Below are 12455 nucleotides of genomic sequence, written 5' to 3'. Positions count from 1 at the left end.
AGAGATGATAGTAAAGAAATCCAAGTGGGACTAACAAATTTACCACAGGTGAAGAGTGTCACAGAACTTTCCAGTGCCCACTATTTTCAGTAGCAAACACTTCATCCTATCTGACATCTATAGCAAGCATTAAAGACCAGGGTGAAGCCATCAGGAGTATATGTTTGGGGTACACAAAGTTTAATAGTTACGGTGGACCAATGTTACATCTATGCTAAGCAGCCCTTTCTTCCCTCCCACTAGAGGCTTAGGAATGAGACTAAAGCAAACCCACAGTAAAACATTGCTGTAGGAAAGTTTTACTGCTTTACAAGAGAAGAGAACTGGAGAGAGATTACTGACGACAACTTAGCAAAGTTGTGTTTTCATCTAGAACAGTAAAAGAGGAGGTAACACCAATTCTTCTGGGACTGTAATAAATTACTTTTTTTTTTTTAACTTTTTTTTTTTAAATTGCTTGTCTATGAAAAGTCCTTTCTCACAGCCACTACTTCTTCAGTAGTCATACTCAGCCTATTAGGCTTGAAAACCCCTAGTCTTTGTGATACTGAAAGCAAGCAAAGGAGGGTTTCCATTCACTGTTGTTTGACCCTGCCCTGTTTCTGTCCCTGTCTCCCAACAGCCAGCCCACCTCTGAAAAAAAGGTTCAAACGCCGTGAAATCGAAGCAATCCAGTGTGAGGTGCGCAAAATGTGCAACTACACCAAGATCCTGTCCACAAAGAAGAATCTGGATCATGTGAACAAGATCCTGAAAGCCAAGCGGCTGCAGAGACAATCAAAGACAGGCAATAACTTTGTCAAGAAGCGGAGGGGGCGTCCACGGAAGCAACCCCTCTCCTTTGACGAAGACTCCAGAGACCAAATGCCCGTTCTGGAAAAATGCATTGACCTTCCCAGCAAAAGAGGTCAGAGACCGACACTGAATCCGTTGATATTGGAGCAAGCAACCACCCAAGACACAATCATGGCCACCATTGAGGCTGTCATACACATGGCTCGAGAGACGCCACCGCTGCCACCTCCTCTCCCTCCTCCCCCCCCGCCACCTGCTCTCCCCCCACCCCGGATGCCCCGGGTTGGGAAAAGGAAAAGCAAGTCCCCGCAGGAGGAAGAGGAGGACATGAAAGTGAAGCGGCACCGGAAAGGCAGAGGAAGTGAAAGCGAAGGCCTCCCGTAAGGCCAGCGCAACCCGTTGGATGGCGGGTACCGGCAGCAGGGCGCGCCGGGACTGATGAACTAGAGGCACACGGTCTGCTTTGCCCCTGCGGCAGCACCGAACTTGTCCCTCAGGTGGCTGAAATCCACCATGGAGAGCTGTGCCAGCAGGGGTTCGCATCTTCTTCTTCATCGCTTCGGCCTCAGCCCCTCAGGAAAGAGGGGGAAAGGGTGAGGGGCTGGAAAGGTAGGGGCGAAGGGGGTGGGGGATGTCAAAATTGGGGATACTGTCTACTTTACAGAGTTTCCAAAACTAATCAGCATCTCAGCATTGCTGTGCTCACACCGTACCCAGAGGTGGGAGGCTGTCCTTGCAGAGAGCTGAACATTGTCACTAGGGCTGCATGCTCGACTCCAATTCTGTATGGTAGGCCAGGTGAAACTAAGAGTAACCATACCATAGTAGAAATCACTGTAAAAAAAAAAAAAAAAAAAAAAAAAAAAAAAAAAAAAAAAGGAATAAGAAAAAAAAAGAAAAAAGAAAAGGAAAGAAAAGAACAAAAAAAAACCTGTAATTTTCTCAACTGTGATGATCTTGGTTATAATCTGTTTGAATTTTTCTTTTTTTTTTCAGTTTTATATACCTATCAGGTTTTGGGGCAGCATAACCCCAAATACCTGACTCCTGCTAGAACTGTATTTTTTTTTTTGTCATTTACTTGCCTAGTTACAACTAGCTGCAATATAGGCAATAGAAAAGTAGAGCCTTACACGCGCACACTCTCATTCTGAGTGCTATCCCAACGAATGATGGAATATCACAACATTTCAAATAAGGTGTACGTGGATATTCAGTTATGATAGCATGTTTCTATGAAGCAACTTGGCATTTCCAATGGCATGTGAAAAGGGGGTTATCCATCAACCAAGTTGTTTTGATGCTCGGTACATGTAAGTAGAGAACAGCAAGACACTTCTGGGGAATAGAGTTATAGTAAACATGGACAAAATCACCAAAAAAAAAAAAAAAGAAAAAAAAAAAAAAAGATTGAAAAGAGAAAATAAAAAAGTAGGACAGAAAAAATAGAGTAAAAAGACAGGGCCCAACCCTACCAGTTCTTACCACTTGCAATTCCCAATGAAATTATGGGAAACCCAGAATCCGAATTATTTGCATTGGGTAGCAATGCCTTGATATGTTCTTTTAAAGAAAATAGATAAAGTAGATTCTTTAAAAAAAAAAAAAAAGAAAAAAAAAGAAAAAAAAAAAAAAAGAGAACAAAACCCTATGGAAAATAGGTTCTTTCTTGGCAATTATTTCTTAAAAAAGAAAAGGAATAAGTGTTCTTATCTGAAAATAAAAATAAAATGTTCAAAGGGTATCACCACTGCAATTGTATTAATGCCACTTTGGACATGTTCTCCAAGTTGTGGTTGCCTTAATAAACTAAAAAGAATTTTTTTTTTTTTTTTTGTACATAATGTAATTATAAAGCTCTCAGTCTGCATGGATGCAAACTGTGTGTGACAAATCGTCTCTTTAAATGGTCAGTTCAAATTGTACATTTCTCATTCGAGTTGTACGTTAACCATTGATCTAACTTGGGTAAAACACCTGAGCTCCATTTCCACAGCCCAATCAAAATGTTTTACTCAAAAAAAAAAAAGACTGAACATGAAGCTGTTCCATTGCAGTAAAAATGCTTTTTAAAAAAAAAAAAAAAAAATCAGTTGTTGAAATTTGAAATAGGTTCAACTTTATTTTATTTTTTTTTAAAAGTCCTTTAGTACACTCAATACCTGGTATGGCAAGATGGATATTAAAAATGGGAGGGGAGGGAGGGAAAATTCCAGTTAGGGAGTGGGGAGTGGAATTATTTAATGATTCACAAGCCAACTGTTATTCCCTTTTTTGAGAAATCTTTCAGCTGGCATATTGCCAAGGAAACTTCAAATAGCACGACAATAAAAAATAAATAAAAAAGAAAATAAAATTAAAAAAAAAAAAAGAAAGATAACAAAAAAGTCCCCACAAAAAAATACATTTTTATTCCGTTATTTATTTACAAAAATCATATGAAGACTATGGTGTTAAAGGGACACTGTAAACATACAGCTCATTATTCTTAGAGACTGATTTTTCTTCTGTGATAGCACCTTAGCTTATTAAAACTGAATGCATTTGGGGATGAACGGGGGCTCGGGGGCTGGGAGAGGTTTTTTTGTGTTTTTTTGGGGATGTTTTTTTGTGTTTTGTTTTTGTTTTTGTTTTTAAGGCCGGAACAAATGTTGAGATCCTATCTCCTTACAACTGATAAGATGGATCGCAGAAATTTGTTTCCGATCTGTTTTGCATCATTCATCATACTCATTTGTGCTTTTTGTTTTCCAATTAATGCAGCTTAGAAATAAACTGACCGGTTGCTACTTCTGTTACAACCAACTTTGCTTTTAAGTTCTCTTGAATCAGCGCGGTGTTATTGACACAGCCTGCAGGAAAAAAATGCTTATGCCTCCTCCAGCTCCTCCCTTCTTTCTTAAAACACATTGGACTGAGGTTTAGTTGATTCAGAAACCTTTGGTTTTCCATCTTCCCTTGGGCCTGCAAGTAGTGGACAGTGTCTCTTAAAATGTAAGAAAAAAAAAAAAAAAAAGAAAAAAAAAGTTTTGTTATTCCAGGTAGCCTATAAGCTGAAACTAAGCCATCTATCCTTACTTTCATCTTCAGTGATATCTTTATATATCTCTTAGCCTTGAAGGACAACACATAGCAAGCAGAGCAAAGGTCTGAAAGGACCAGATTCTGTCACTGAACGCCTGTTGGGGTTTCAAGATGCATCAGACCTTACAGAGTGCCAGTAAGGGCACCTAAATGACTCTCTAATTCTATGAAAATGCTCTTATCCTTCCAAAATGTACTATCCAAGATGCTGCTAGAGGCAAAGTGCTTAAGGTCAGCCTCCACTTGGAAAGCACAACCCCTTATGCTCTTTACAGAGCATTTTGCATATGGCGAAAAAAATAAAAAGGCACTTATGGTCCTAAGAAACTAAGGGTAGCACTAAGTCTACCCTGGGTGCCCAAGGTTTGTTTTTCTCAGTGATAAGGTGCTGGGAGAGCACGGCACTGCGGTACTGCCAGGGCTGTTTGTCCAAACACCAGCCTGATGTAGTTAGTCCTGGCTGGCAGGAAGATTAGCTTGTTAATTTGTATGAAAGCAGGCTGAAAATACTGTTAGATGGCACTCAGAATTTGTGTTCTGCATGTTGCATAGTCTATAAATATGATAAGCAAGTTGCTGACAGAATAATATTATAAGGCGATGTACTACATGCAGATCATAAAGGATTTAGTTTTAGGGCTTAAGGCTAAAATCCCACTCCTGCAGTTTATTACCCAATGATATTCTAGTAATGAGCTTTCTGATTTTTTTTTTCTTTCTCTACCACTAGGAAGATTTACTGAGAAACTCTCTAAATTCTCTCCACACATTTCCAAGAACTGTATAAAACTGGGGTGAAAGCCCTTTTGCTTATTAAGACCAAAAATACCTTTCAAACACGTCCATCGTGTCACAGATTAACACGTCTTAGCATGCTTCAATAAAAATGCAAAACAAAATCACATGGCTATCAGCCATATGAAATGAGGCCATAGGTATGCATCTTCTCCATGGGTCCTATATTCCTCATCCCGAAGTAAAAAAAAATGGGGATATAAATGTGCAGGGAGAGAGGAAAAACAAGTAAATGATTGCTTCTGTCTCCAAGAGCTTTGTACTGCCAGTTTCTTGAGCCCTTCATTATTAAATTTTCTATGAAGCACCTTGCATGTTTTTGGGTAACTGTGAAAAAAAAAAATGTTTTAAAAAAGAGAAAATGCAAAACGAAAGAAAAAAATGTAGTAGTCAGCTACTAGAGTATCCTACAGCATAGCCTATACCTCTCCACTTGACAGCAATGCGTTAGATCATCCATGTAGGATATTATGTTTGAGTTTGCAAATTTTTGGGGCAGTCTGGTCTGATGAGGTGCTGGTTCGTCACTGGAGTTTCTAAGCACTACAGCAATATGACGAATAAGCAGTAATCACAGTTCCATAAACAAGGATTTCCCCAACTCTTAATTTCACAGGCCCTGATTCAGGACTGCACTTAAGTGCATTTAAATAGTATCCTGAAGGATAAAAAGAAAAGGAAAAAAAAAGTCAGGAAAAAAAACAATGGTTTTCTGAACTGAGAAAACAAACATCAATGACTCTTCCTTCCATATCATCCAAAAACTGGGGTATCGAAGTTCTGAGACAATTAGAAGCACATTTCAACAAAGGACACATATTGGAGATCTGCTTAAGATGCCTACCTAGGTTGTATAAAACACTACATAGAAAAAATAAATAAATAATGTAAAAACGTGAAAAGAGCTGCCAATTGGACAACATGGGGAAGCAGTTCAATCCCATGTTGGTTTGTTTTACTTTTCTTTTTCTTTATTTTTTTAAGCTATTTCTTAAATAATAAATGCACATGAAGTGTTAAATATGTATATACTGTATTTCAAAAAAAAATTAAAAAAAAATCAAACGAATGGGGCACAAGATTGTTCTATAAGTCGTGCTGGCTAATTTTTAGTTTGTATTCATAAGTGGTTTTTAAAAGCCTTTTTTAAAGTGTAATTTGCATGTTCTACTTTGATTGTATGTAAACATATTTTAGAGCAAAAAATGTATTTGTATTTTATTGAATATAGAGGCAAGAAAAAAAAACTTGTACATTGTTTGAAATGTTCTTTTTGTAACAGTTTTTATTCATGAAGCATTTTTGTACATTTAAAAATGGATATGGACTTGATGTTCTTTGAGGCTTAGATACATCTGGCATGCTTTAATGTCATGCTCCTTCATGATCTTAGATGTTGGTTTTTAAACATTTTTTTCTAAAACAAAGCTCAGTCTTTTCGCTACCAAATCAGGTTAGCACAGTATAGAGCACTTAACTAAAAAAAAAAAAAAAAAAAAAAAAAAAAAAAAAAAAAAAGAAAAAAAAGTTAATCCTATTCATATGTTATTCATTGTGTGAAATTAAAGGAATTCAATTCAGTCTAACATGAGTTGTGAATTCTTTTGTCTTATTTTCCATCTGTTTCCCATCACTAAGGAGTTTAATAGCTTTTGGGATACTAATACCATGCATTCACCAGCCCTCTTTATGGTAATGGAGAAAAACATGCTTTGGTTCTGTTTCTTTTTCTCTTCTTCTTCTTTTTTTTTTTTTTCCTTTACTTTTTTTCCCAGAATATCTTTAAAAGTTAAAAATGGACTGTGCCATGGGCCCCATTGGACAAAAGGGGGCTTCCCACAATGAGGCTGTGTGTATCACCAAATGAGCAGAAATGCCTACGGTCCAAATTGTGTCACCAGGAATGGTGGTAACCACCGCACAGGTACCCACCTCACTCCTGAAGCAGATGGATCAGAGGCCCTCCAGGCCTCTGCAGGGTGAAGAGTGCCAGGGGCTCCACCACCTTCCCCAGTGGCTCATCAACCTGTGCATGGAAAGCAAATCCCATTCCCTGGAGAAAGGCAATGATGCTTATGTGGGATAGGTGACCGTGTTCTCTCGTGTTCTGCCCTTCATTTTTGGGGGATGGGTTTGTTTGGTGGGACAAACTCATCTAGCCACTAGGACAACTCTGCTGCTTTTACAGCTATTGCTTCCCCCCAAGGTTGTGTCCAACTTCACGTTTCTGGTGTAGAGCTGCTCCAAAAATCTCATTTTAATGGGTCATTTTTCTTTCTCTTCTTTGTATCTTTAACATATGCACAGTCCCAGCATTTGACAACAGTTTGCAAAAGCGCTGACATTTTTGCTCACTGTTTTTATCAGGCTCTGTGATGTATAAGCCACTGGTCTCTGACTGTAACCACATTTTGTAAGAGGCCTGTGGTAAGACTTCCTCAGATGCATCTGTGAACTGTCAAGTTCTGTGCTTGCTGCTGTAGTATCTGAGGACTGATCTCCCCTCCCACCAGCTCTTTTCTGAGATTTACCTCCCAATGCCACTGAGCGCTGCTGTGCTTTCATGATGTCACCTTGCAGGGATGATGGAGAAGGCAGGAAGAACATCTGCTGGAAGAGAGGGCATAGGGGATGTTCTGTTTCTGTCACTGTGTGGCAAGCAATGATGGCCAACATCTGTCTGTTCTTCATACATTCATGGCTCTGATCTCCTTTTGTTCATCAGACTGCTGACACCACATACAGTGTCAGAGCACTATACTCCTCTCTGGTTTCCTTCTGGGCTAGAAGGAGTCCTTGTTCAACAGCCTTGTTGGTTTTCTCAAGGTAAACTCGGGCTCTTGCTAGGATTTCTCTCTCTCTGTTCATCCTGACTGTTTCATCCCTTGTAATTACTCCATTATTTTCTCCTCTTTCCTCTGAGGAAAAAAAAAAATAAATAGGAAAATCACTGGCTTTGAAGTACTATTCTCATGTCTATCTTTTGCTTGAGTCCAGTGCTTTCCCAATTTACTTAAATACTTTCATTATTAATCTCTGCCTGAAATAATACCAAATAATGAAAACACCAAGTGTGTCAGAAATAACTGTCATTAGAAACAATGTTCTTTCCTGATTATCTTCCCTTTATTTTTCTGAGTATCCTTCGCTTACAGAATTAGTGAAGCTCTGTTCAAACTTTCTTTGGTCATCCTCCATATTTCTGGAGTTTGAATTTAGGAGGGAATTTCTCACTCCACCCGTGAAGTATGGATAAGGAGATGCATAGTATCTCTAGGGTCTAAGTATGATCTTAATTTACTCTTGATAGTGGAGGTTGTTCACATTCTCCGGGACAAGAAGGCTGACCAAGGTGACCTTCCCTCAGACTCGGCTGGCAGAGACAAGCCTTGATCTCCCCCATGGTGCCATTTCCCACCACATTTCATGGCTACCTCATCTGTTGAATTTATGTTGTGTGAAGGGAAGAAGTTGTAATTGGTGGCAGCTTGTATGCAGATTGTGTGAGCTCATGACAGCATTATTTGCTATTCTGTAACATGGAGCATACACATAACTTTAGAATAACTCTTCTTTTACCAAGTAGAAGAATTTTCCATGACTTTCATGGGATGGACGACAAGATCCTGTTCAAGGTTCTTCAGTACATATCATTCTGCAAGTGCTAGAAAGCAAAGGAAAGCATAGTTAACCTAATATATATATATATATTTGGCCTTTTATGAGTAATTAATGAACTGCATCATTACTGCAGTAACATAGAGGGTTCCAAGCTAATAGGAAGTACAGAAATCACAACAAAGTGTGGTTTATCAAATATCTATGCATTTTTACTGTAAGCTACAGGAACAACTGGCATGAAAACACCACAGGAGCTATAAGAAGAGTTGAACAGAATGTCAGTGCCATCATAAGTCATTTCATTACAACAATTAACTTTGTAACACAGAGCAGGACCCAGTGGCTCACATTCTCAGCTTATGCAGATCAGCACTATCCATTTCAAATGTGTTAAAGCAGTTTGCAGGAGAAAAAGATCTGTTTTCATTTTCCTCATGGAAACTATTCATCCCAAAGTGGCTTTGGAGTGCCTCTCATCACATGATGTAATATAAACTACTCTTGTTTGTTGCCTGTAAGAAATGTCATATTGAAAATGTACTAAAAATCAAATGTTTGGAAAACTTGTTCGGCAGCAGTAGTAGTCAGACCACTATGGTTTTATAAGAGCTGTGGTTGAAAGAAGTGGGGAAAAGAAGTGGAAAGTCCTTGGGAAAAGGATGAAGCATTAGTTTTGTATGCATCAGGAAGATATTTAAGTATTGAGATATGGTTCTTCTTGGGACCCTTCTGTACTTCAGAAAAAAAAATTTAAAAATTCTCCTAGCCCTAGGTATCACGGAGTACATCAGCCCTGCATAAATCAAGCTTGGAGGAAGCACAGTGTTTCTTTTGCAGTGCTGGAAACAGATGTGGTTTGTATGGCAATTTTTGCTTGGAGGGATTTAGCCCCTTCTTAAATCCCTCCCCAGCCTGCAATGCAAAGCTCAGAACAGGGACCCTTTTTTCTGTCCGTCATTTTCCAGGTAACCTGCTCCAGAAGAGGGGCAAAGTCAGAGATATAATTATTTGATTGGCCTTGAGTATCCTTGAAAATACAAGAAAATGTGTCTCTCCATTCTACTCCCACACATACTCATATCTGGAAGTTTTGAAACCCCCCACAGATGTTATTGGTAAATAATACTCCAATTAAATCAGTAGAGGTTTTGTCATCAACTGAAAGGGAACAAAATTCCCTGTAGCACCTCCCTGATTTAGCTTGCCACAATACTATTTGTGACCTCAAATACCTCTTAATGTCTTCTAGTTGCCTCACCCAATTTTCTGTTTATATACTTAAAGAACAAGTATTTCAAGCAGAAAATTAATAAAAAAGGACAAACTGAAAGCCTCTGCAAGGTAAAGGCAAGGAAAAGAGCACATGAAGAACATCTGCGGGTGAGCATTGTGCAAGAGCACAATTAGAAAAGGGATGAAAAGTGATCTCTGAAGGAAGCAAATGATGATGTGGCAGAGCTGTAATGAAGATAATGACAAAGGAAGGCACTGCTTAGTTTTCTGGAAGAGAGAAAAAAAAAAAAAAGCAGCATACTTGAAGGGGAAGCAATGAGCACAGAAACACAAAAGGACATTCATTGGAAGGAGTGAGGGAGGGAGAGGGAGAGGCTGGAGGATATGAAGATTTAGGTCATGGAGAGAGTACAAAAACGGAGCTTGCAAGAGAAGATAGAAGAGGCAGCCTGCTTGCTTACTAGGACATTATTGCTGCTTTTTAAGCTGACACAGCACTCATTATTTATCCTCATTAAACAGCTACCATCAGGGCACACTTAGTAACCATTAGTCCTTGATTCCCTCTCTTTAAAGTGCAGATAAAAAGAATGTTATTGCAAGAAGTAAAACTGCCTTTGCTTGGATATTGATACATAAAAGTTTCCCAAAATCCTGGTCAAGGATTAGCAAATGACAAAAAAAAAAAAAAAAAAAAAAAAAAAAAAAAAGTCTGACAATAAAGGCAGCTTTATTTACTTTAAAGATATAATAATATTTATGTGCTGTTTATCCCATAGCTTTCCACGGGCAATTTAATGCTGATTCAACATCTACCTGAAGTATCCGAGGGTCAAATACTTTCACCTGCAATGAGTCTCAGCAACTTGTTTTCTCATGCGGATACAAGCAGCTTTGTGCCCAAGAACAAGCTGTTGTGCAATGCCACTTGTAAGAGGTGGCAAACTTCAAGAAAATTAGGTCCAAATCGTTGGAGCAGACCTGTGCTATTGGGTACTTCCATTTTAATGTTGCATGCATATCTCTGTGTGGTCCAAATATTTAAAAATCGGCCATGGAGATAGTGGAAGGGCCTCTTATAGACAAACCTTAAAAAATGTAGCTCTCGGTGACTTGTCACACTGCGAATAAAATCAACATGAAGCATCTGGCTTGAAGCCAGCTATTAGTCCTTTGCTCAGGATAATGTGAGAAGGTTTTTGTTTTGCTTTGTTTTCAAATGGTGGTTCACCAGAATGTTATCTCCAAAAGGGCCTGGGTGACCCTGAGGGACAAGATCCTATCAGCCAAGAATTACATTGCTTTTTCTTCCTGAAAATAAATAAATAAATAAATAAACGAGGAAAAAAAAAAAAAAAAAAAAAGAGAGAGAGAGAAGCAATAGGGCATAGCCTCTCTGTGATCTGAATTGCTGTCGTCTCAATTTAGAAAATCACATCAGCACACACTTATGGAAATTTAGGACATAATATAAACAAGAACTTGCATTTAACCTTTGGCTTAGTCCTACTGACATCAATACGATTTAAACACTTTAAAATTAAATAGGTGATTAATTGCTTACACAGGACTGAGTGTTTACCTGACTTCCAATTCTACGACTTAGTCACAGTCAGACAAACTGAAGTTTAATTATTTTCAGCAGTGGAAATAGGAATTGATCAGCCTCTGTTTTAAACAATCTCCCAAGGTACTCTTAGCCCCAGGCCTCAGTTTACCGTGAGTAGTGCTTGCATACATTGAAGGACTGTTTGTTAACATTACCAAAAAGCTGTGAAATCCTGGCAGAAAAGGTGCAGTTTTACAAGAGAACATCCTTATCAAGACTTCTATGACAGAACGTTCTCTCCAAGTCAGCTTCTTTCTTTATTTCTTTTAACCATGAAAAATGAGGCCAAGTCATTTATACAGCAAAGTGAAAATGAATCTTTAAACCAGGGCAAGGGTTTCTTTGTCCTTCTCTACTGCAGCCATATGTTTCTGTCCATCCTTCATTACCTGAAAAAATAGCATGAAAACCTTTTTATTCAGCTCTCTATAAATAGTCCCAAAGCCTAACTACACTGAGTGTGTTTCTGAAGATACTAGTTACGTAGTTTAGGATCAGTCGTTTATTTATATCTTCACTGATAAGGGTGTCCCAAATACTGTAGCTGTCCTGACTGCTTTGATGTTCAGATGATAGACTGGGCAAGGATGCTGTGGATGAATCACTGGAGGTGAAGCATGAAATTTTTGCTTGGTCTGCTGTGGATCCAGACACTGAAGGGGAATGAGTACAAAATCTTTGGCATGGCAAGGGAATCCTGAATTCCTTCTTGCTAGATTTCTAGATGTGTGTGTGGGATCTTTTGAGAGTTATTGCAAGGACATAAATCCAATGGTCTTTTCCAGTCTTAGCCAACCTCTGTTTCTGCCTCTGTTCCAGGAAGTGGTAGCTTTGAAAGACCATATCAAACTAGTACATTGTGTTTCCTGCACATCCTGCTTTATTGGAGGTTAATTCCTTCTGACGCATGCAGTCTGCTGCTGCCAATTAAGTCAAATGTATTTTATGCTTTACTTTTCTGTTGCCTTACAGGCTTTTGTTGGAAAATATTTAATAAATAAAACTTGCCAAACATTGTTAAATGATACGGTCTGATGATTTGGAATAAGCATCCAGACTTTAATACATCAGAGGGGTTGAGAAAGGGGAGGAGGAAATTCTGGACCAACACTCAGATGGATAATGCCAACCACACAGGACCTAGCCACCAGCCACAGTGTTAATCTCTTGCTGAACGACTGCTGCAAGAGCAGAAAATGGGACCCTAGCTCAAGCAAGGCATATAGAGTTGTCCCTCATGCAGTGACACTGCTGTGCATTATGCTTTGGTAAAGGAGGATAAAAAACAACCCTACTGGAAGAGAGGTACAGGTACAGG

The 12455-nt window shown here is 38.9% G+C and overlaps 1 protein-coding gene across 4 annotated transcripts in view; it reads left to right on the top strand.

The window, feature by feature from the left end:
* The window catches only part of SETBP1 (SET binding protein 1), a 269874-nt gene extending 266930 nt beyond the window's left edge, over window positions 1-2944 (top strand). For all 4 annotated transcript variants that reach the window (XM_084503657.1, XM_084503655.1, XM_084503656.1 and 1 more), the window contains one exon: window positions 623-2944. In XM_084503657.1, coding sequence (XP_084359783.1) covers window positions 623-1179 — 557 coding nt within the window. In that variant the 3' untranslated portion in view covers window positions 1180-2944. The remainder of the gene's footprint in view (window positions 1-622) is intronic.
* Window positions 2945-12455: the final 9511 nt, after the last annotated feature.

Source organism: Aythya ferina, assembly GCF_964211825.1.
Source record: "Aythya ferina genome assembly, chromosome: Z".
NCBI classification, from domain to species: Eukaryota; Metazoa; Chordata; class Aves; order Anseriformes; family Anatidae; genus Aythya; species Aythya ferina.
This window is presented reverse-complemented; position numbering and strand designations above follow the sequence as displayed.